Source organism: Herpailurus yagouaroundi, unplaced genomic scaffold (assembly GCF_014898765.1).
Source record: "Herpailurus yagouaroundi ecotype Mexico unplaced genomic scaffold, PumYag 28, whole genome shotgun sequence".
In the NCBI taxonomy this organism is placed as follows: domain Eukaryota; kingdom Metazoa; phylum Chordata; class Mammalia; order Carnivora; family Felidae; genus Herpailurus; species Herpailurus yagouaroundi.
In genome coordinates this window covers 77,432,785-77,458,496 of record NW_024412376.1, presented here as the reverse complement: position 1 = coordinate 77,458,496, position 25,712 = coordinate 77,432,785, and the positions used below count along the sequence as shown (strand labels likewise).

The window sequence follows — 25,712 nt, the reverse complement described above, 5'->3', positions numbered from 1 at the left end:
GTGGAGTTAGTCTTCCGCAGGAGGCGTCTCCGGCCGGTGTCTGCTTGCGCTCTCCCAGGGGTCAGCCCCGGGTGAGACGGTGCAGTCGAGGCTGGGGACGCTGGCGCTCAGGCCATGGCCTCTCCCGGGCTGCCGCAGCCCCCGGCCGAGGTCTCGCCCTGGCCTCTGCGTCTGCTGCACGCGCCTTCCGGGCTGCTGCGGCTGGACTCCACCGGCGGAGCGCTGCTGCTGCTCGGCCTCGCGGCGCTCCTCGGCTGGAGCTGGCTGTGGCGGCACCGGGCGCGGGGCATCCCCCCCGGACCCACGCCCTGGCCCGTGTTGGGCAATTTCGGCTTCGTGCTGCTGCCACCGTTCCTCCGACGGAAGAGCTGGCTGCAGCGTCGGGCGAGGGCCGCAGGAGTGGAGCCCTCGGCCCTGGGCCCGCAGTTGTACCTGGCCGACCTGGCCCGCGTATACGGCAACGTCTTCAGCTTTTTCATCGGCCACTACCTGGTGGTGGTCCTCAGCGACTTCCAAAGCGTGCGCGAGGCGCTGGTGCAACAGGCCGAGATCTTCAGCGACCGCCCGCGGGTGCCGCTCGTCTCCCTCGTAACCAAGGAGAAGGGTGAGCCGCTTCTCGGCCGCCGGAGCCTTGAGGGTCGCGGGCCGTGTGAACGCGCGATGTGGCGCATGGGGCGCCAGGTACCGGGCTGTGGTTCCTGTGTCCTTTGCAGCCGCGCGCACCCAGCCCGGCTCACCGTAGGCAGCCCCAAAGTAGGAGGGCGGCGGCAACGCCTCCTTTTCCTGGTGCCTTTAAGATCGTATCGAGCTGTGATGGATGAGGGACTCGTTCTTATTCCAAGATAAGAAGTGGGAAACCCACTGGAAAGTTGAGGAAGGGAAATGGGGACGGGGGCGCGGGTGGAGACGTGTGAAAGCCAGGCTCTATCTTTCCTGTCTGTCCTTTCCAGAACAAGGCCTTTGGCTGTGTTAGATGGAGGCAGGGATATTCATTACACCTTCTGTGTTCTGAATGAAATCGTTTAAGAAGATAGTTCCCCGTAAGATAGAAAGTCCAGAAAACGTGTTAGGAGCCTATTGGCAAATCTAGTTTACTGGGTTTGCAACCTCTGCGATTTCTGCTTATGGAAGTCCAAGTTGGGCAGTTTTGATGGTTGGGAAACATACTATCCACATTTACCCTCTCCCTAACCCAATCCTCCCACCTCCTTTGTTTATCAGTCTTACCCTTTGTCTTACTGGCTGGCATAGGTCCCAGACTTTTTTGTCTGAGTTCATATGTTAATTTAATTGCCTTTCATCAGTCTTTCCTTCTGGAAGCTTTTTGTCACTCCCTCTCCAAGTTAGCTCCCTTTTGGAACCAGTTTCTTTGCACAAGTACTTTTTTCACTGCCCTTATCACAACTGGGGCTACAGAATTTTGCAATCTTGGGCCTGGAAGCAGGTCTTTACCACGAAACTGACATCTAGGAGAATGTGGACTGCAACATAAAAAGATTCAGGCTTTTAAGAATCTGATTAAGCCAGAGTTTTCCCTCAGAATTTTAATGAATAGCAGTGATGATCATAATATTTTAAATGTCCCACTGAAGAACATGTCACAGTTCGTAACCCATGGTCTCCATGCCGTCACACGTGCTGCTGCTTCTACCTAGAATTCTCTTCCAGCCTCATGGCTGCCTGGAAAACTCCTGTTTTCTCTTCTTTTCTTTTCTCTCTTTTAAACACATCGTGGTGAAATACACATAAAATTTGCCATCTTAACCATTTTTAAGTTCAGTGACATTAGGTCATTTACATTGTTATGAAACCATTACCACTATCTCCAGAATACTTTTCATCTTGCAAAACTGAAACTGTGTACCATTAAACAAACTTTAAAAAAAACCCTCCTTGAGGCAGGCACCTGGATGGCTCAGTTCGTAGAGCATGTGACTCTTGATCCTGGGGTTGTAGGTTTGAGCCCCACGTTGGGTGTAGAGATTACTTAGAATTTAAAATTAAAAATTTAAAAGAAAAAATAGAAAAAACCCTCCTTCCTCTTTCTATCCCCTGGCAACCACTGTTCTATTTTCTGACTCTATGGATGTGACTATTCTAGGTACTTGATATGATTGGTATCATCTAATATTTATTCTTTTGTAACTGACACTTTCACTTAGCCCCATGTTTTAAGCTTTTTCAATGTTGTAGCATGTGTGAGAATTGCTTGCCTTTTTAAGTCTGAATACTATTCAGTTGAATGTATATAACACATTTTGTTTATCCCCTGATGGATGCTTGGATACTTCTGCCATTTCACTATTATGAAAAATGCTGCTATGAACACGGTACATATACAAATATCCATTCAAGTCCTTCCTTTCAATTCTTCTGAGTAGTTACCCAGAGGTGGAATTGCTTGATAATATGGCAATTCTGTATTTCATTTTTTGGGTAACTACCCTACTGTTTTCCACAGTGTCTGCACCATTTTACATTCCCACCAGCAACGAACGAGGTTCCAATCTTCCCACGTCATCTTTGCTATTTTCTGTTTCTCAAACCTGCTTAAATGTCACCTCTTTGAGAATGTGTTCCCCAACACACCTCTCTCTGCCAGGGAGAGGGGAGCTACCCTTTCTCTATGACACCACTGTTTGGGCTGAAGCCCCTCCCCCTCCCACCCCCTGCCAGTCAGTCAGCAGGTCTTGTCAATTCTGCAGAGACAGTTCTGTATCCATCCACTTGTTTCGATCTCCATTGTCAGCACCTTCATGCCAGGTACCATCATTTTCATTTGATACTTGAAGCCACTTCCCTAGCCTACTTGCTTCTACTCCAGTTTTATTTTATTTTATTTTATTTTATTTTATTTTATTTTATTTTATTTTATTTTATTTTATTTTATTTTATTTTATTTATTTAATTTTTTTAATGTTTATTTTGAGAGAGAGAGCGTGTGTGTGTGTGTGTGTGTGTGTGTGTGTGTGTCAGCAGGGAAGGGACAGAGTGAGGGAGACACAGAATCCGAAGCAGGCTCCAGGCTCTGAGCTGCCAGCACAGAGCCTGACATGAAGCTCGAACCCACGAACCGCATGATCATGACCTGAGCCAAAGTCAGACGTTTAACTGACTGAGCCACCCAGGTGTCCCATCGAGTTTTTTATCTACACATCAGCCAAAGGGATCTCTTTTAAAAACCAAGAATCACAGGTGCCTGGGTGGCTCAGATGTTGAGCTTCTGACTTCATCTTAGATCATGATCTCAGGGTTCAAGGGCTTAAGGCCCACATTGGGCTATGGGCTGGCAGTGCAGAGCCTATTTGGGATTCTCTTTCTCTTCCTCTCTCTCTGCCACTGCCCCACTTGCACTCTCTATCTCTCCTCTCTCTCACTCTGAAAATAAATAAATAAACTTAAACAAAACAAAACAAAAAAACCCATGAATCAAACCATGTTGCTCCCCAGCTGAAACCAGTTGCCTCCAACTCCATCCTGGACCTACTGTGCCTGGAAGAATCTGGGCCCTGCCTGCCTTTCTCACTTTCTCTCTCTCTCCATTCTGCCTTGACTCATACATTTCAACCTGGTCTAGAAAAATTAAGCAGATTCCTGGCAAGCTTGTGACTGCCTCAGTCTACTGGGTTTGTTGTCCTTGGGCCTAGAATAACTTTTCATATGACTGACTCCTTATCCTCTCTCAGGCTAATTGTCACCTTTCAGTCCTATTTTAGACACTGCTCAATATCACAACTTATTTTATCTCTTTCATATTTCACTCATTAAACACTTTGAAAATATTTAGCCTATTACCAGCCCCACCTACCAATGGAATATAAACTCTGTGAGGGCAAAGGTTTGGTTCATGTTGTTACCCACTGTATCCCCACTAGTTGGCACAGAATAGGTAATCAAAAAATGAATGAATCTATGCATACAAACATCTGTTGATGCATGTAACACATTATACTGTAATTTTCTTGCATGTCTTTTCCTCTAGATATTTTTAAGGTGTGAATTAGATTTTCTTCTTTGAGGTCCTTCTTGGTGAATATATGGTTTGCTCAAAAATCTGTAATAAGGCAGTTTCTTTTTTATTTTGAGGGAGAGAGAGTGCGAGTGCATGTGTGCATGAGCGTGTGTATGTGGGGGAGGGCCAGAATGAGGGGGAGGGAAAGAATCTTAAGCAGGCTCCATGCTCACCGTGGATCTTGACTTGGGATTGATCTCAGGACCTTGAGATCATTACCTGAGCCAACGCTTCACTAACTGAGCCACCTCGCTGCCCCTATGATAAGACAGTTTCTAAGTATTAGTTGAATCACAGCTTATTATTAGATCTTTATGTAGGAAAGGCCTGGGAGCCTGGGGTAACTGGGTGTTTCAGCATCTCAACCAAAGCATTCATTCTCCCAAGAGACAGTTAGGGTTCTTTAGGTGATGCTGGTCTGGTATTGTAATGGGTGTGTGTTGGGAAGTGTGCTGTGAGCTGAGAAAAGTTGCTGTGGTGGAGGCAGTTGACAAGAGAAGGTAAAGGAAGAACCATAGGTCACAAAGGAGATGCTTGTGGGGCTAACTTAGAGTAGAGAACAGGTCATCTGAATAGGAAAATGGAGACAGCTGAGGAATTTTTTTAATGGAAATTGTTCAAAGGTGAAGAATAAAAGGGGAGAATATGAGCTTATTTCAAGATGCCCATCAAAGGATGAGGGACCAGACAAATTCTGAGTAGATGTCACAAATCGAGAAATGGATAGCCTGAAGTTATCAGCCTCAAGGAGAGGCCATGAGAGCTAGAGGCTGAGCAGCTCAGCACTACTTGAGGAGTGTTCACGCAGTTTGGCTACTGTTTCCAATGGCGGAATTAGAAAATGTGAAATTGTCTAGAAGAGAAATGTGTATAGGAGAAAGAGAAACAGTATTAGGAATTAGAGGTCAATAGCATTATTAAATATTTAGTACAAGATATTTTTAGGGTCACCTGGGTGGTTCAGTCGGTTGAGTATCCAACTCACGGTGGTAAGATCGAGCCCTGGGTCTGGCTCTGCACTGGCCGTGGAGCCTGCTTGCGATTCCCTCTTCCTCTCCCTCTGCCCTTCCTCCACTCACACACTTGCGCACACATGCTCTCTCCCTCAAAAAATTTAAAAAATAATTTAAAAGATTTTTAAAGAACATTGGTACTAAAGTTGGTGAGACTAGCAGAGAAAGGAATGTTTTATAAACAGTGATGTTCAGAGACAGGCTGGAAATACTTGACTTAACACATTGCCAAAAAGTTCTAGAATGTGGGGAAGTTATTATATTTGAATTTTTCAAAATATGCTTGGGCAAGTTGATGTTCTTTTTAAGCCAATAAAAACTCTAGTAAGCTAGATATGCCATAAAGGTATTTTACATTAGCTATGCCCATCATTCTCATCAGTCTACCTGATTCTTTCCTGAGCAGGAATAGAAAATAAAGCTACAAAGTCAGAGTCAAGGCTACCAAAAGTGCTTTACCCTAGGTGTGGTCTATTTCTTCTAAAAGGTTTGTGTACATCACATTTTTATTATAAAACATTTCAAATATAAAGTTCAGAGAGCATATAAATTTCTTTATCTACCATTCAGATTTGCTTCACATTCATAAACAATACATAGTTTTATTCGGTATGTTTTTTAAAAACTTATATATGTCATATATTTAAAGTACCATTTCTATTCCAGCTGTTATTAGTTGATTTATCTATTTCTCTGTTGATAGAAATTAGATTTTTTTTTTTTTTTAATTTTAGAGACAGCATGAGCAGGGGCAAGGAGCAGAGGAGAGAAAAAGAATCCTAAGCAGGCCCCATGCTTGGCTCAGAGTCCAATTCAGGGCTTGAACCCATGACCCTGGGATCATGGCCTGAGCTGAAATTGAGAGTCTGACGCTCAACTGACTGAGCCACCCAGGCGCCCCAGAAATTACATTATTTCTAATTTTAAGAGATTGCTAGAAACTTGGAGCAAGAGTGAAAGCAAATTGCAGAGCCATAAAAAAAATGGAACATAAAAGGAAATTTGGAAGAAATTTAAGAGCAGAGTATAGATCAGTCGGTACTGACTACTTTAAAGGGGAACAAGATGCAAAATGAAATTAGGAGATGAAGATAGAAAATGAAAGTTCATCTGGGGAATTTAAAAATGAATGAGGGGGTGCCTGGGTGGCTCAGTCGGTTAAGTGTCCGACTTCAGCTCAGGTCACAGTCTCGCGGTCCATGAGTTCGGGCCCCGCGTCGGCTCTGGGCTGATGGCTCAGAGCCTGGAGCCTGCTTCCGATTCTGTGTCTCCCTCTCTCTCTGCCCCTCCCCCGTTCATGCTCTGTCTCTGTCTGTCTCAAAAATAAATAAATGTTAAAAAAAAAAATTAAAAAAAAAAATGAATGAGGAGGGGAGCCTGGGTGGCTCGGTTGGTCGGTTGAGTGTCTGACTCTTGATTTTGGCTTGGGTCATGATCTCAGGGTCGTCTGCTCTGGGTGTGGAGCCTACTTAAGATTCTTTCTCTCCCTCTCCCTCTGTCCCTTCCCTGCTTGTGTGCGTTGTCTCTCTTTCTCAAAACTAAACTAAACTAAAATAAGAAAAACAGGATAACCAAATCTTGTAGTAAGTGCAGTAAAATAGGTATTTGAAATAGTTATGTACTCGTAGCAAGAGGGCCTGAACTCCCACTAAAAGGAACACTTCTATGACTCCGTGGAAGGAAAGGGCAAGTGTAATCACTGGGTAGATAGCACCTTCTCTATGTCAGGAGGAAGAAAACTTACATGTGATGGATGTAAATTGCATCAAATTTAATGTATTTAAGTACTTTTACTTCATGTTTATTATTGTAAAACATGTGGAAGAGGAAAAAAAAAAAAAAAGAATTCCTTTCAATTCTTTCCAAAAAGAATTGAAAGCCATTTGGGATCATTGTTATTCTGAGACAGCCATTATTGGTATTTTTATGTACTGCCTTTGTCTTTAGCCCTACTAAAGAATGAATGGGTCAACCAGGCAATTAGAGAAGAAATTTATAAAAAATATGGAAACAAATGAAGATGAAAGTACAATAATCCAAATGCTTTGGGATGCAGTAAAGGCAGTCCTGAGAGGAAAATACATTGCAATCCAGGCCTATCTCAAGAAACAAGAAAAATCCCAAATACAAAATCTAACAGCACACCTAAAGGAAATAGAAGCAGAACACAAAGACACCCCAAACCCAGCAGAAGAAGAGAAATAATAAAGATCAGAGCAGAAATAAACAATATAGAATCTAAAAAATACTGTAGAGCAGATCAATGAAACCAAGAGTTGTTTTTTTGAAAAAATAAACAAAATTGATAAACCTCTAGCCAGGCTTGTCAAAAAGAAAAGGGAGATGACCCAAATAAAATCATGAATGAAAATGGAATTATTACAACCAATCCCTCAGAAATACAAGCAATTATCAGGGAATACTGTGAAAAATTATATGTCAACAAACTGGACAACCTGGAAGAAATGGACAAATTGCTAAGCACCCACACACTTCCAAAACTCAAACAGGAAGAAATAGAAAACTTGAACAGACCCAAAACCAGCGAAGAAATTGAATCCGTTATCAAAAATCTCCAACAAATAAGAGTCCAGGACCAGATGGCTTCCCTGGTGAATTCTACCAGACATTTAGAGCAGAGATAATACCTATCCTTCTCAAGCTGTTCCAAAAAATAGAAAGGGAAGGAAGACTTCCAGACTCATTCTATGAAGCCAGCATTACTTTGATTCCTAAACCAGGCAGAGACCCAGCAAAAAAAGAGAACTACAGGCCAATATCCCTGATGAATATGGATGCCAAAATTCTCAATAAGATACTAGCAAATCGAATTCAACAGCATATAAAAAGAATTATTCACCATGATCAAGTGGGATTCATTCCTGAGCTGCAGGGCTGGTTCAACATTAGCAAATCAATGTGATACATTCACATTAATAAAAGAAAAGAAAAGAACCATATGATCCTGTCAATCGATGCAGAAAAAGCATTTGACTAAATTCAGCATCCTTTCTTAATAAAAACCCTCAAGAAAGTCGGGATAGAAGGGACATACTTAAACATCATAAAAGCCATTTATGAAAAGCCCACAGCTAATATCATCCTCAATGGGGAAAAACTGAGAGCTTTCCCCCTGAGATCAGGAACACGACAGGGATGTCCACTCTCACCGCTATTGTTTAACATAGTGTTGGCAGTGCTAGCATCAGCAAACAGACAACAAAAGGAAATCAAAGGCATCAATATTGGCAAAGATGAAGTCAAGGTTTCACCTTTTGCAGATGGCATGATACTATACATGGAAAACTCGATAGACTCCACCAAAAGTCTGTTAGAACTGATACATGAATTTAGCAAAGTTGCAGGATACAAAATCAATATACAGAAATCAGTTGCATTCTTATACACTAATAATGAAGCAACAGAAAGACAAAGAAACTGATCCCACTCACAATTGTACCAAGAAGCATAAAATACCTAGGAGTAAACCTGACCAAAGATGTAAAAGATCTGTATGCTGAAAACTATAGAAAGTTTATGAAGGAAATTGAAGAAGATACAAAGAAATGGAAAAACATTCCATGCTCATGGATTGGAAGAATAAATATTGTTAAAATGTCAATACTACCCAAAGCTATCTACACATTCAATGCAATCCCAATCAAAATTGCACCAGCATTCTTCTCGAAGCTAGAACACAATCCTAAAATTTGAATGGAACCACAAAAGACCCCGAAGAGCCAAAGTAATTTTGAAGAAGATGACCAAAGCGGGAGGCATCACAATCCCAGACTTTAGCCTCTACTACAAAGCTGTAATCATCAGGACAGCATGGTATTGGCACAAAAACAGACACATAGACCAATGGAATAGAATAGAAACCCCAGAACTAGACCCACAGCCAACTAATCTTTGACAAAGCAGGAAAGAACATCCAATGGAAAAAAGACAGTCTCTTTAACAAATGGTGCTGGGAGAACTGGACAGCAACATGCAGAAGGATGAAACTAGACCACTTTCTCACACCATTCACAAAAATAAACTCAAAATGGATAAAGGACCTGAATGTGAGACAGGAAACCATCAAAACCCTAGAGGAGAAAGCAGAAAAAACCTCTCTGACCTCAGCCACAGCAATTTCTTACTTGACACATCCCCAAAGGCAAGGGAATTAAAAGCAAAAATGTGCATGCATTTTTAAAGTGTATTTGCTTCTTTAAAATGGAATTGTATTCACACCCTTTAAAATTGTTTTCAGAATTGTTTAAAATTGTTGTCACTTAAATTTGCTGAACATGTTTCTGCATTATTAATTATTCTCCTGCAAAGATCCTAAGAGCTGTACAACATTCCTTTGTGAGAATCTATCACAGTCGGTTTAGCTTATGCTGTGTTTGGTTTGAAGTGGATTTTGGTTTCAACTGTGTGCCACCTGTTCCTCTGTAGAAGAATCCCTTTTGAGGAGCTCTTCGTCCTCGCCACTCACTTGTACCCACTAACTGTGGTTGGAACGTGAGATGTCATGTCTTTATATGAAGTCCCTTCTCTGACAGCAGTGATTAGGCAAGGATTAGAACCCTGATCAAAGGTGACTTGATCAGAATATCTTACCTCTGTACCAGTGGCTAGTTTGTAGGCTGGGCACCGAACTCAAGAATTTATGTTCATGGCATGGTCTGGAAACTTCAAGTCACAAAATAAACTTAAGGTGTTCCAAATTGGTATCACCAGGGGATACCTGACTGAAGCATTTGAATCCTCCCCCAGCATTTTTTTTAAGTCAGATCTGAAGAATAGAGGCCTTTTCTCTCTGGTGGGGAAAATGGGAGATTAGGCATCTGAAGATAGCTCCTGATGCTTGGAAAAGCTAGTTTGCAGTGGGAAAAAGTGAAGTCAGGCAGAAAACATTTGAAAATGGGTGCAGTGAGAAAGAGATGTGTGGCATTTAGTCTTCTCTGAGGTGATGACCCCTAGCTCTTCCTGGTTTGTTTGTTTGTTTTTGGTTGCGCAGCCTAATCGGCCTCTTTGCCAAACCTACTTAAGGATATATTTTTGTCATTCCCACCCAAGAGTCCTCATTTTTGCTTTGGAGGCATTTTTATTTTTTAGTGTTATTATCCTCCTTGAAGTGAAGTCTTTGTACACATCCACAGATACCATTGCTTTTCAGGGCTAAGAATGGAGATGTTAACAACTGTAGGATGTGCCTGAACCTCTTTCAGACGCTCCTAGGACCATAAGCCATTCTGGCTCCAAAACATGAGTGTTTTGTAAAGTTCAAAGCCTTGGGCCATTAATTCTGTCCATGCCTCTCATTCTAGCATTCTCAGGCAGTCTCTTTGGTCACCTCTTTTGTCTTGCACTTCACACCTGTCAACCTGTTGTCACATATCCCAGTCTTCAAACATTAGCCTCTTCTGAGAAGGTTCTCTCCATTTCCTTGCCTTATCTAAACCTGATTTCCCTCTAAAGATAATTTAGCCCTTCTTCACTTGTTGGGCTGAACACTGAGTGTTATACTTAAGTGATGAATCACTGCAGTCTACTCCTAAAGCCAAGACTACACTGTATGTTAGCTAACTTGAGAAAGAAAAAATAATAATAATTTAGCCCTTCTTGATACAGCCTCTTTAACTTTGCTCAAGTTGTTTTTCGAAAACGTACCTTCATACACATCTTTAATTTTCTTAATTTTTTTAAAATTTATTTTTGAGAGAGAGAGAGTGCGCATGTATGCACACGAGCTGGGGATGGGCAGAGAGAGAGAGGGAGACAGAGCATCTGAAGCAGGCTCTGCACTGACAAGCAGAGAACCTGATTCGGGACTCAAACTCACAAACTGTGAGATCATGACTGGAGCTGAAGTCAGATGCTTAACCGACTGAGCCACCCAGGCACCCCTATGCACATCTTTATTTACAAATGCAGCCATCAGTTCAGGTGTCCTTTCTTCTGAGAAGTGCTGCCTTTCCTCAGCTGACACGGCGCTCCTTCCTTTGTCTACACTGCAACTTCAGTCCACCTCTGACATACAACATTGAATCAGTGCATCCCAACAATGCAACATTCAATACAGTCCAACATAAAACATTCAATACTGTACATTCCAACTATGCAGCCAAAGTACAGTCCAACATACAGCATTCAATACAATATGTAACTTCAATACGATCTAACATACAACAGTGTATTGGATTGTTGGTTAAGTTCCCATAACGACTAACATCTTAGAGAGACGATGGCTCTTTTAAATCAATATGCCCTAAGTAACTTGTATATAGGGGACTCTGAATAAATATTGGAAAAGCCGATAGTAAAGGGGTGTTTTACTAGATAAAATATTTCTAAAATATATATGTGTAGTTTAAAAGATGGTGAGTAGATCATAAAGACTGAGAACCTAGTAACAGAAAAATAAAGTTCCTTAAGAAATAGAGCAAAGCAGAGATGTCGTATGTGATATCTTAAATTAGACGACAGTTAAAATTGGTATCAAATCCTGAAATTAGAGTGAGAGACTGGATCTTTCTAAGGAAAAAGAAGGGGGCCTAACAATGCTTAGCCTCTGAATGCTGAAAGCAGCAAGAGTTGGCCATGGTTAAATGCAGGAAGAGTGACTAAGCTGTGGTTGCCTAGGAAATAGTTTACAGGGCTTTATTAAAGGGATTGTTCTAGTTTCAGGAATGGTTAAGACATTTCCATTTCTTTTTTGTCTTGATAATCACAGACCAAACCAGAGGGACTTTTTAAAATTTAATTTATTTTTTTAATTTACATCCAAATTAGTTAGCATATAGTACAACAATGATTTCAGGAGTAGATTCCTTAATGCCCCATATCCAATCAGCCCATCAACCCTCCCTCAACCCCTCCAGTAACCCTTTGTTCTCCAAATTTAAGAGTCTTATGTTTTGTCCCCCTCCCTGTTTTTATATTATTTTTGCTTCCCTTCCCTTGTGTTCATCTGTTCTGTGTCTTAGAGTCCTCATATGAGTGAAGTCATATGATATTTGTCTTTCTCTGACTGACTAATTTCACTTAGCATAATACCCTCCAGTTCCATCCACATAGTTGCAAATGGCAAGATTTCATTCTTTTTGATTGCCGAGTAATACTCCATTGTATATATATACCACATCTTCTTGTCCACTCATCCATCAATGACATTTGGGTTCTTTCCATACTTTAGCTATTGTTAATAGTGCAGCTATAAACATTGGGGAGCATGTGTCCCTTCAAAACAGCACATCTGTATCCTTTGGGTAAATACCTAGTAGTACAATTGCTGGGTCAGGGGGTAGTTCTGTTTTTAATATTTTGAGGAATCTCCATACTGTTTTCCAGAGTGGCTGCACCAGTTTGCATTCCCACCAGCAGTACAAAGAGATATTCTTTCTCTGCATCCTCACCAACATCTGTCGTTGCCTGAGTTGTTAATGTTAGCCATTCTGACAGGAGGTGTGAGGTGGTATCTCATTGTGGCTTTGACTTGTATTTCCCTGATGATGAGTGATGTTGAGCATTTTTTCATGTGTTGGTTTGCCATCTCAAACCAGAGAGACTTTTAACAGAGGCACACACTCCACCCAGGATGAAATGGATCTACAGTTCTGTGCCACAACATTGGAAGACAAAAAGTAGACATCGGATTGGCAAATGACTTCATAGAGTGGAGGATGACCACCCCTAATTGGTCTACACTGGGGGCAGGTACTAGTGGAGTGTGAGACAGTTTATCCTGCAGAACCCCAGAAAGTCTCAGGAATTGGAGATACCAGTGGTAACTAACAGGAGATGGGTATGAGCCAGTGGGCTGGAACAGTGATTGTTTGAAATGCATACAAAATATAGTTAGACTGTCCCTTTTCACCATACCCACCCCTTCAAAAAACAGAAAGTAGGTGCCCTGAACAACCTTGGGTTTAAATGACTTCTTGGCCAGGGATGTGAAGTGGGTGGAGTGAGGGCAGAGATCTATGATCTTGCATCACACAAGATGAAAAGTTGCTGTAGACAGAAGACTCTTGAAGAGCTTCCCTTTGAGTGTGAGATTGAGTTTGACAAGGAACACCCAACAAACCTGGCCACTAGCAAAAGAAAATAAGGAGAATTGTCTGTCTTGGCCTGGACTCTGGCAGAGAAAGTGTTCTCTGCTACTTCCAATCCCTGTTGCAAGTACCCTGCCATTTTAGTACAAAAGCAGCCATGGACTATATGTGAATGAATTATAGTGGCTCATTAACTCCTGTGTTCTAGTAGCCTTTATTTATAAACCCTGAAATTTGAATTTCATATTTTTTCATATATCATGAAATGGTGTTTTGATTTTTTCCCCAACCATTTAAAAATGCAAAAATTCATCTTTGCTGACTGGCCATATAAAAAGAGACAGCAGGCTGGATTTGACCTGTGGGCTAAAGCTTGCTGATCATTATTCTGGACTTTAAGTAACTGTGTTAAAAATTTAAGGGTGAGTATTCACTTTGTTTCTCTAATGCAAAAGAAGGCAAGAAAGGAAGGAGAAAAAAGAATAGATACAGCCAGGTAAAGTTCAAAATAATGTATTAGAAATAAATTCATAATTATATTAAATATAAATGAACTAAATTGGCTAAAGGATAGATTGCTAGAATGGATTTTTTAAAAATTCAAATGTATGTTATTTTAATTTTTTTTAACAGTTATTCATTTTTGAGAGACAGAATATGAGCAGGAAAGGGGCAGAGAGAGAGGGAGACACAGAATCCAAAGCTCCAGGCTCTGAGCTGTCAGCAAAGAGCCCAACGTGGGGCTTGAACTCATGAACTGCAAGATCATGACCTGAGCTGAAGTTGGACGCTCAGCGGACTGAGCCACCCAGGTGTCCCCAAATGTATGTCATTTTAAAAGAGACATACCCTCCCTCCAAAAAGAGAAATACCCCAAACATAAGTGTACGTTAAAATTCAAAGTGAAAGAAAGGAAAATGTTATACCAAGATAATACTTTAAAAAGAAAAGCTGTTGAGATACCTGGGTGGCTCAGTTGGTTAAGCATCTGACTTCAGCTCAGGTCATGATCTTGAGGTTCGTGAGTTCGAGCCCCACCTCGGGCTCTGTGCTGACAGTTAAGAGCTTGGAGCCTGCTTCAGATTCTGTGTCTCCCTCTCTCTCTGCCCCTCCCCCACTCACTCTGTCTCTCAAAAATAAATAAACATTAAAAAAATATTTTTAAAAGAAAAGCTGATGTCTTTTTGACAATATATACTTTAAGTCAAACTTTATTATTAAGAATTAGTGAATTATATGATGAGAACAGGAAGAGGAAGATATAATAATTTGGAACTTGCATATACCTAACAGTGTTCTCTAGCATATATAGGTATCTGACAGCAAAGATAAGTTAACAGATATAAGCAGCTACATTGCAAAATTCTATAGCAAAACTTACAGAACTGCAAAGAGAAATCAATAAATGTACCATTATAGCAAAATATTTTAACATAAGCATTTGAATAACAGAGAGCAGGAAGATCAAATTTGCTAAGGATACAAAATTTGATTTTGTACCTTTGTACAAATATACCATTTGATTCCAATGGTTATCAGGTTTTTTGTATTGGACATATAGAGAACCCTGTACCCCACAATTGAGTCTATAAAAATTCTCTGAATTTTATTGGAAATTGTATTAAAATCGATCACATACTAGGCTAAAAAGCAAGCCTCATTAACGCCAAAACTCAGTAGAAGACAAATTAATTTAGGTGGCAAAAAATCATAATAGAAAAAAATTTTAACTTAAGATTATAATGAAAATACTTGCAAACAGTACTTCTGGACTGCAGCTAATGCGGTACCCAGAGGCAAATGTAGCTCCCTAAGTTATGTATTAGGATAAAAGTCTGAAAAGTAATAAGTTAGATGGCCAACTTTATGTATCTGGAAAAGAATAAAAGCATAAACTCAAAAGAAAAAAGAAGGAACATAATTTTACACAAATTCTTCCAGAGAGAAACAATATACCCTGGATTAGTTTAGAAGGCCAGTATAATCCAGACAAGTACATTATGAGAAAAAAGAAATTTATTGGCCATTTCATTTATGAATATGAATTTAAGAAAACATACAAGAAACCAAATCCATCGATTAAAAAAAAAACATAAAAACACTATTTAACCAAAATTGGATTTATTTTTTATTGCAAGCAGTTTCAATTATCAGAAGGAAGACAGTTTCAAATCTATAAATTAAATGCAATTCCAATGAAAACCTCAAAGTTTTTTTTAATAGAGTTTGACAAGCTGACTCTAAAATTTTATAAAAGAGTGAAGAGCCAAGAATAATTTAAAAAGCAATGTTGAAAGAGAATAAGGAGAGGGGACTTCCCTATTAGGTGTTAAGACTCACTGTGAAGTCTATTTCTGTCTTATAAAGTAACAGTAATTAAGACAATGTGCTCTAAGCACTTTGGAGAGTAATTTGGCAAGTCTAGTCATATTGACAAAGTACGTGTTTGATGACTTACCAAACCACTCTTAGCAATGTCTTCAAAATTCTGAGGAAGTAGGAAAGGTAGAATAAACACATTTTCTAAAAAAATCTTTCGAAATTTGCTGCCCATGCATTTTTGCTTTAGCAAAAGAAGGGAAGGAAACAAGAAAGAGGAAGAAGTAGAATCCTGGAAATGGGTTCAGCACAGGAGAATCTAAAATAATTCCTTAATGATGCCCCACAGAGGTCGTCACACATCTGAATAGAAGGCCTAGAAGCAGCAGATTTGAGCAGATGTGTGGCAGAGTCCAAGGATAAAAGCAGAGCTGATAAATCGCCTGATTCATTTGACCACACAGATGTTTACATTGAGAGGCATTTTGTAAAGGTATTAAATATTGTGATAAGATTTAACCACAGAGAAAGGTCTGTATTTCATCCTCAGCTGGATTCACAGCATCCCGGTCCCTGGCACTGACTCAATATTCAGAAATATTTGTTAAATAAGTGATACTCAAAGATAGCAGAAATGAAGTAGATTAAAAATGGCAAAGAAGGAGAACCAGCTGGAACAATAAAGGGCACCATGGAAAATAAAAGGGTGAAAGAGGTGACAGGAAATAAGGAATATTTGAAAACAAATTGATACATCTGGGAACAATTCTGTTGGGTTTGATGGTGGGAGATGTATAACATAAGTGAGAATCAAATGAGGTATAGTTGTGGACGACTTTTGAGTTCAGATGTTCTTAAATTAGGGCTGTTGCTGACAACAGACATTTTAGATTACCCGCCAGCTATTCAGTTCCAAACTGATGGTGAGTGTTATAGTCCAGTGGGACTGTTGATTTATTTGGCTAATATTTGACAAGCTCCTCCTGTATACTCAGAATGATGCCAGATGCTGGGATTTTAATAGTCAGCACAATCAGGTATTGTCCCTGCCTCCTTCTATTCAGAATCTTTAGAATATGGGTATGTCCAGCCTGAATTTTTTTTTTTTTAATATTTGTTTAGTTTTGAGAGAGACAGACAGGGTACAAGTGGGGGAGACAGAATCTGAAGCAGGCTCCAGGCCCTGAGCTGTCGGCACAGAGCCCCATGCAGGGATTGAGCCCACAAACTACAAGATCATGACCTGAGCCAGATGCTTAACCGACTAAGCCACCCAGACGCCCCCAGCCTGAAATATTTTTTAAGCCTGGATTTACTCTTATGAAACATAAGATTCAGAAATTTACACTAAAGAAAGAGGAACCCTTTTGCACTGCTGATAAGAATGCAAACTGGTGCAGCCACTCTGGAAAACAGTATGGAGGTTCCTCAAAATATTAAAAATAGAACTACCCTGTGACCCAAGAATTGCACTACTAGGTATTTATCTAAAGGATACAGGAGTGCTGATTCGAAGGGGCACATGCACCCCAATGTTTATAGTGGTGCTATTGACAATAGCAAAGTATGGAAAGAGCCCAGATGTCCATCGACTGATGAATGGATAAAAAAAGATGTGGTTTATGTATACAATGGAATATTACTAAGTGATCAAAAAGAATGAAATCTTGCCATTTGCAGCAATGTGGATGGAACTAGAAGGTATTATGCTAAGCGAAATAAGTCAGAGAAAAACAAATACCATAGGACTTCACTCATATGTGGAATTTAAGATACAAGACAGATGAACATAAAGGAAGGGAAGCGGGGCGCCTGGGTGGCGCAGTCGGTTGGGCGTCCGACTTCAGCCAGGTCACGATCTCGCGGTCCGGGAGTTCGAGCCCCGCGTCGGGCTCTGGGCTGATGGCTCAGAGCCTGGAGCCTGTTTCCGATTCTGTGTCTCCCTCTCTCTCTGCCCCTCCCCCATTCATGCTCTGTCTCTCTCTGTCCCCAAAATAAATAAAAGTTGAAAAAAAAATTAAAAAAAAAAAAAAAAAAGGAAGGGAAGCAAAAATAAGTTAAAAACAGGGAGGGAGACAAACCATAAGAGACTCTTAAATACAGAAAACAAAACCGAGGAGTGCTGGAGGGATTTGGGGTGGGGGGATGGGCTAAATGGGCAAAGGGGCATTAAGAGGGACATTTGTTGAGATGAGCACTGGGTGTTACATGTAAGTGGTGAATCACTAAATTCTATTCCTGAAATAATTATCACACTATATGTTAACTAACTTGGATGTAAATTAAATAATAATGAATGAATAAATAAAATACGTAGAACAAACTGCTGGGGGGGGTAGGTGATGGCCATTAAGGAGGGCACTTACTGGGATGAGCACTGGTGTTGTATGTAAGTGATAAATCACTCAGTTCTACTCCTGAAACCAATACTACACTATATGTTAACTAACTTGAATTTAAATAAATTAAAAAAAAATTTAAGACTAAAATAAATAAAAAGAAATGTACACTAACTCTAAAAATTGAAATTCATTGCTTTTCATTTCACTGGGGGTTCCTATCTATAAGCTATATTGTATAGGATTTTTATTATTAGAAACATATGCTATCTTGATAATTTCGCTAATCATTCTTCTCGGCTGGTGATCTCTACCTGTATGTAGATGAACTTTGCACACGTGACTTGACAAATACAAGACACACTTCATTGTAAGTCCTTTTAAGTGTTATCAGGCATCGCTCTTTCTTACCTTTTCTTGGTGTCCTTTTGCAGGGATTGTATTTGCACATTATGGTCCAGTCTGGAGACAACAGAGGAAGTTCTCTCATTCAACTCTTCGTCATTTTGGCTTGGGAAAACTTAGCTTGGAACCCAAGATTATTGAGGAGTTTAAATATATAAAAGAGGAAATGCAGAAGCATGGAGAAGTCCCCTTCAACCCTTTCCCCATTCTCAACAATGCTGTCTCTAACATCATTTGCTCCCTGTGCTTTGGCCAGCGTTTTGATTATACCAATAGTGAGTTTAAGAAAATGCTCAATCTTATGTCACGAGCGTTAGAAATCTGTCTCAACACCCAGCTCCTCCTGGTCAACATATGCTCCTGGCTTTATTATCTTCCCTTTGGACCATTTAAAGAATTAAGACAGATTGAAAAGGATATTACCACTTTCCTTAAAAAAATCATCAAAGACCATCGAGAGTCTCTGGATGTGGAGAATCCTCAGGATTTCATAGACATGTACCTTCTCCACGTGGACGAGGAGAGAAAAAATAATAGCAATAGTAGCTTTAATGAAGATTATTTATTTTATATCATTGGGGATCTCTTCATTGCTGGAACTGATACCACAACTAACTCCTTGCTTTGGTGCCTTCTTTATATGTCACTGAACCCCGACATACAAGGTAATTAACAGATGTCTCCTTTATTCAGGCAAAGCCAGGCTATTTAATTTTTTTTTTCATGTTTGTTTATTTTTGAGAGACAGAGAGGGAGCAGAGGAGGGGCAGAGAGAGAGGAAGAGAGAACCCGAAGCGGGCTCCAGGCTCTGAGCTGTCAGCAGGGAACCTGACACGGGGCTCAAACTCATGACCCAAGAGATCATGACCTGAGCCAAAGTCGGATGCTTAACTGACTGAGCCACCCAGGCTCCCCAAAGCCAGACTATTTAAATCAGTATCAGCAACTTTGGTGATGCTGTAGCTTCTAGCTCTAAGCAATGTCTTCAGGCTGGGAAACAAAATGGAAATCCTTGAACCTCATAGGGAGTTGGTAAGGTATTAACAGAAAAACTCCCAGTGGGACTAATGTCATACTTGCTTGCCCCTGCTTTAAATCTCTACAGGTCTGATTCTGTGTGAAATCTATAGAGAGGAAGAATTTTATATATTTTTTATTTTTTTATTTTTAATTTTTTTTTCATCGTTTATTTATTTTTGGGACAGAGAGAGACAGAGCATGAACGGGGGAGGGGCAGAGAGAGAGGGAGACACAGAATCGGAAACAGGCTCCAGGCTCTGAGCCATCAGCCCAGAGCCCGACGCGGGGCTCGAACTCCCGGACCGCGAGATCGTGACCTGGCTGAAGTCGGACGCTTAACTGACTGCGCCACCCAGGTGCCCCCAAGAGAGGAAGAATTTTAGAGAAGAAGGACAATTTAGAGCTGAAGGGAATCATAATGATTGTCTGAACCCAGTCATCTTGTTTTGAAACTGGAGAACGAAGACCCAGAGAAGTTCTGTGACTTTCACAGAGTGTCTGGCAGTTCATAATGGAAGAATACAAAAGAGGACAGTATATATTACTTTTCTACTGCTTCTATAACAAATAACCACAAACTTAGTGACTTAAATCAACACAAGTTTGTTATCTTAAACTTCTGGGTCTCTTTGGGCTAAAATGAAGATGTTGGCAAGGCTGCCTTCCTTTCTGAAGACTCTAGAGGAGAATCCATTTCCAGCTGCCTTGGCTCCTGGCCCCGCTTGTCCATCGTCAGACCCAGCGATGTTGAAGCACTGTGATCATTTTCTTTTAGTCACATCTCCCTCTAACGTTAAACTCAACTGGGGAAAGTTCTCCAATTTTAAAACCCAAGTAATTAGTGCACACCCAGAAAATCCAGGGTAATCCTCCCTACTCAAGGCCCTTAATCTGATCACAGCTGTGAGGTCTTTTTTGCCACATAAAGGAGCATATTCATAGGTTCCAGGGGGTTAGGGTGTGGACATCTTTGAGGGGCCATTTTTTGTGTACTATAAATGAGATTATGCCTTCTGCATTATTGTTCACTATTGACTAACAAATTATCCCAACATTTAGCATCTAAAAACAACCACCATTTTACGATCTTACATAGTTTCTGAGGATCAGGAATCCAGGAGCAGCTTAGCCTGGCTGGTTTAGGATTCCTCATGAAGTTATAGTCAAGATGTTGGCTGAAGCTGCAGTCATCTGCAAGATTGACTGAGACTGAAGGATCCACTTCCAAGATGACTCATGCACTTGACTATTGGCTGCAGGCCTCACCGCTTGGACTTTTCCACAAGGCTGCTTGACTTGGCAGCTGCCTTCCCCCAGAATGAGTGACCCAAGAGAGAACAAGTATCAAGACAGGAGCCACAGTGTTTTTTATAACCTAAGCTCAGAACTGACATGGTGTCACTTCTCCTTTACTCTGTTGGTCACACAGATCAACTTAGTACAGAGTGGAGGGGGACTGTACAAGGACGTGAACACCAAGGGGCAGGGATCACTGGGGGCCCTGTTGGGATAACTCACGTTGTCACATACAAGCTTAGAGAGTCAAAACAAGTGTCCATATGAAAGAATGATTGAGAGTACTCCTGAATCCAGAATGCTTTCTCCTTTACCCTTCTATCTGTTCTGCTATCCTTCAAAGTCACAGGGTGGTACAGGGTCCCTGGGACTAACTGCCTCTACCTGGAATATATGACCAATGCTTTATGCTCTGAGGCTGAGTCAGGTCCAAACTGCCAACTTATTGCTTGTGTGTATGACACACATATGGGAAGTATGCATAAGAAGGCAGTCTCAACTCTTCTAGCTTATCTTATGGTTTATTCTTTGTTATTCTTTCCTTTTTTAATTCTTTTTAATAGAAAAGGTTCAGGAAGAAATTGAAAGGGTCATTGGTGCTGACAGAGTCCCTTCCCTCACTGACAAGGCCCAGATGCCCTACACAGAAGCCACCATCATGGAGGTGCAGAGGCTGACTGTGGTGGTGCCACTTGCCATTCCTCATATGACCTCAGAGAAAACAGGCAAGTCCAGTGTCTTTCTCCTTTGAATGCCCTTGAGGGAATCCCAGCCTTCCAGTCCAAAGAATTTTAGGTGAGGGCGTGATGACCATTGCCCAGCTTGATTCTCCTGAGGGTGTAACGTTGTATTGTGGATAATTAAATGTCCAGTGGATACTTCAGCCCTCAGTTGACCATTTTTCACATCCTGGTATTCCAGCACAGCTTGTTTTATAAATAGCTCTCTAGACTTCAGAGCATGCACACTTACATTGTCAGACAAATTACGCTGCCATTTAAGATGGCTGTATTGGCAGAAAAAACTCCAGAATTAACAAAGGCACCTACCTCTCAGTCTTCTTGGAGGTCAGAAGAGCTAGCCTAAAATGAAATTAAGCATTTTAACTGGGAATTATCCTACCTTACCTCTTAGAGTTCTACAACTGAAGCATAAATATTAAAGAATTAGAAGAGCCCATCTGATTCTAAAGGCACCTGTGTCAACTTCACATCTACATTGAAATGTGTCCATTTGTGGTCATGTCTTTGACATGTAAGCACTCAGACTTTATGTAAAATTCCTTAGAGCAAGGAACTTCCCTCCTCTGAAGATAGCCCATGATGTAATGAGCTTAACTATGGTTATAAGACAGTTGTAAGAGGCAAGAACTTATAAATGACATTGGATCACTTCATGGTTTTTCTTGTGCTAGTTAGATGCACTGTGTGTGCAGTATCTTGGGTGTTGTTGAAGGTGCACATGAACTTGTCAGTGGTAAAAGCAGTGTTGACTTCCCTGTACAGTTGACCCTTGGACAACATGGATTTGAACTACAGTGGGTCCACTTACACATGGACTTTTCTCAATAAATGTATTGGGAAAAGTTTTAGAGTTTTGCAGTAGTTTGAAAAAATTCATGAATGAACTGTATAGCCTAGAAATATGGAAGAAATTAAGAAAAAGTTAGGTATATCTTGAATGCATAAAAAATATATATATACTCATTATTTTATCATTTACTACCATAAAATACAGTTGACTCATGAGGTTTGAACTGCATGGGTCCTTTTATAGGCCAATTTTTTACAGTGCAATACTGTAAATGTATTTTATGATTTTTGTTTTAAAGCAAAGTTTTTATTTTTTAATTTTTTATTTTAAGGACTTTTATTTTATTTTATTTTTAATTTTTTTTTCAACGTTTATTTATTTTTGGGACAGAGAGAGACAGAGCATGAACGGGGGAGGGGCAGAGAGAGAGGGAGACACAGAATCGGAAACAGGCTCCAGGCTCTGAGCCATCAGCCCAGAGCCTGACGCGGGGCTCGAACTCACGGACCGCGAGATCGTGACCTGGCTGAAGTCGGACGCTTAACCGACTGCGCCACCCAGGCGCCCCAAAGGACTTTTATTTTTAAGTAATATCTCTACCCAATGTGAGATTCGAAGTCACAACCCGGAGATCAAGAGTCATATGCTCTACTGACTGAGTCAGACAGGCACCCCTCTCTTGTGACTTTTTACTAACATTTTCTTTTTTCTAGCTTTATTTATTATAAAAATACAGTAAATAATACAAAAATATTTGTTAATCACCTATGTTATTGGTAAGGCTTCAGTCAACAGTAGGCTATTAGGAGTTAAGTTTTGGGGAATCAAAAGTTATATGCAGATTTTTACCTATGCAGGGGCTCAGTGCCCCTAACCCCCACATGGCTCAAGGGTCAACTATGTTAGGAATTTGTAATTCTTTGGGAAGTTTACCTGGAATGTCCTATGATTTCTGTTTCAGTGTTTTCTCTTAATTATAATGTTTTAATGGTTTGATTTGATTCATTAACTCTGTGTCTATTAAAGCAGTTCCTGTGCCTCGTCTCAGGCTGGGGTCCTGAGATGGTGTTGATAGCATCTTGTCCCAACCCTCAAGTACCTCAGTGCTTAGTCTCCACAAATGAATTAGCTAGATATGTGACCGGATTTTTTTTTTTTTTCAGATAGTGATGTTTACCGCGAACTATTAGTTGAATGACACTGGTTTTTTTGTTTGTTTTAGTGCTCCAAGGATATACCATTCCTAAAGGCACAATGATATTACCCAACTTGTGGTCAGTACACAGAGACCCAGCCATTTGGGAGAAACCGGATGATTTCTACCCTAATCGATTTCTGGATGATCAGGGACAACTTATTAAAAAAGAAACATTTATTCCTTTTGGGATAGGTCAGTTAAACTTTTATTTTCTAAATGACATAACTGAAGAGGGAAGACTAAAAGAATCTTTTATTATTTCATGATAAAACTGTTTTAAAAACATTTCCATCTTGACAAGCAAACAGAAGAGAAGAGGTAAATAATTGAGATTAAATGCAGCCCCCTGCATTTATTTCAGATTTTAAAAACAAAATGAAAGCAGTTGGTTTTAAATCCCGAGATATGACTAGAAATCTTCCTTTCTGAGCTGCCCAAGTGATTGTTTGAGTCCCAGGAAATTGTTGGAGTTAAGAGCAACTTGTGACCTTTTGCTGTGCTGGTGGCTGAGAGGCTGGGTTTGCTAATCTCACCAGTCCCTCTTTTAGAAACCTGTATGAGCACATGTAGGGTTCTGTCTACAGAAAGGAATGCTCCAAACATTGTCTTCTGACTCATTCTCTCTTTAATCTTCCAGTTGAGACCAAAGGAAAGCCATAAGAAGGTATGGAGGAGACAGGGTTGCCTAGATCTGTCTCTAGTTCCTGTCTAGAATGAGGATAAGTTTTCATGAGTAGGAGTTAAAATGTGAACTTAGTGTGTAGAAATTCGGACCAGCATATACTTTGGGAGGCCATGAGGTATATATGACCATTTTGTTTTAAAACTCTCTATATCTGCATTTAAAACACTTAATTGAGATATTTCACATACCATTGCCAATTGCCCTTCTTGAGATAGGAAACAGGGTGGTATTTATAGTGTCAACTTTCTTTTCTGATCTCATTTTTAGGGAAGCGCGTGTGTATGGGAGAACAGCTGGCAAAGATGGAATTATTTCTGATGTTTGTGAGCCTAATGCAGAGTTTCACATTTGCTTTACCGAAGGATTCTAAGAAGCCCATCCTGACTGGAAGATATGGTCTAACTTTAGCCCCACATCCATTTAATATAATCATTTCAAAGAGATAAAGAACGTGCCCAAGAAGAGAGTGTAAATACATCTCCTTCTGACCAGATTCTTCCTCTGCAGTTGACAGCAGACCCAGCAACGCAGTGGGTCCGGGTCAGGCTCAGATGAGAGGGAGACCGGAAAGAGGGTGGAGTTTGATTCTTCAACAGGATGTGTCTGTCATTTTAGTAATGTGCATCTGTGACTTACGGAGTGGGGACCAAAGTGCTGGATCAGGAAGAAGAGATCTGGAGTTTATGGAGTTTATTGGAGCTCCCACCAATGAACATTCCTTCTCATCTTTCAGTGCCTCAGTCATTCTGTGTGTAAAATGAGGTTAAGAAAATTCTCCTTCTCTATGTTTCAGCACTAAAGAAGGGCAAATACCCCGTATCTTTTCTTTTCTGACCTCACCAAAACACTGTTAGTTTCTGGAGAACAAATTCAGAAGTAGAAGGAAGTTCTGCCAGTTTAAGACCTGTGACAACACGAAAGTAGTGTTCAGACTTGAATACTTTGTCAGAGAAGGATGTGGGTTTAGGCAATGATGAGTTAGAGCTTTTCTCTGAACAGATCTTATGTCGGTTTGGTGTAAGGGCTTTGTTCTGTTACTGTTATCTTTTTTGTTTGCGATGTAGTTTTTACGTTTTGTAGACATGGACTCAAGTGCCCTTGTCCAGTGTGTAGCGGAAAGGTTATTGTTTGAATTTATATGTCTACCTTCTTTTTTTTTTTTTAAGTTTATTTATTTTGAGAGAGAGAGGATGCGTTGCATGTGCTCACGTGAGCGGGGGAGGGGCAGAGAGAGAAGAAGAGAGAATCCGAAGCAGGCGTCAGTGTGCAGCCCGATCCCGTGAACCTCAAGATCACGACTTGAGCTGAAATCAAGAGTTGGACACCACCCAGTGCCCCGTACGTCTACCTTCTATTTCAACTTTAGAAACTGTGAGCCTGGCTGAAGAGGTGGCTTCAAGGCAGAGCTCCTTTCTGCTCAGCTACTTGCAGAGATGTAGCTCTGCCTTTTGACTTGAGCCCTGAATAGTGAGTGAGCTTGGGCATTTTGATACTGGGATTCATCAGGGAAAGATTCAAACTGTGCTGAACATCCCTTTTGTGTTCTCTCTTCCACTAGGCTTAATATGTCTCATCTTTGAGTACTCTCAAAGACAAAGAGTCATTCTTTTTTTTTTTTTTACTTTATTTTTGAGAGAGAGAGAGAGTGTGTGTACACACGCTCACTAGTGGCGGGGGGTGGGAGGTAGAGAGAGAGGGAGAGAGAGAATCCCAAGCAGGCTTGGTGCCGCCAGCACAGAGCCCGATGCGGAACTCAATCTCATGAACCACAAGATCGTGACCTGAGCTGAAACCAAGAGTTGGTCACTTAACCAACTGAGCCACCCAGGTGCCCCAAGAACTAC

At 40.7% G+C, this 25,712-nt stretch overlaps 1 protein-coding gene across 2 annotated transcripts; it reads left to right on the top strand.

The window, feature by feature from the left end:
- CYP2U1 (cytochrome P450 family 2 subfamily U member 1) lies at positions 1-25,106 on the top strand. Of its 2 annotated transcripts, XM_040476648.1 has the most exons (6): positions 1-604; positions 18,166-18,801; positions 21,016-21,177; positions 23,208-23,375; positions 23,821-23,847; positions 24,136-24,251. In XM_040476648.1, the coding sequence occupies exons 1-5, from the start codon at positions 115-117 to the stop codon at positions 23,841-23,843; spliced, it is 1,479 nt and encodes a 492-aa protein (XP_040332582.1). In that variant the 5' UTR covers positions 1-114; the 3' UTR covers positions 23,844-23,847; positions 24,136-24,251. The 2 variants fall into 2 exon arrangements, with proteins under 2 accessions (XP_040332582.1, XP_040332576.1); XM_040476642.1 differs by lacking the exon at positions 23,821-23,847 and having other exon boundaries at positions 9-604; positions 24,136-25,106.
- Positions 25,107-25,712: the final 606 nt, after the last annotated feature.

Coding starts and splice junctions, on each gene's coding strand:
- CYP2U1 (XM_040476642.1), top strand. CDS start 115: ATGGCCTCTCCCGGGCTGCCGCAGCCCCCGGCCGAGGTCTCGCCCTGG. Junction 605..18,165: donor CCTCGTAACCAAGGAGAAGG/GTGAGCCGCTTC, acceptor GTCCTTTTGCAG/GGATTGTATTTGCACATTAT. Junction 23,376..24,135: donor ATTTATTCCTTTTGGGATAG/GTCAGTTAAACT, acceptor TCTCATTTTTAG/GGAAGCGCGTGTGTATGGGA.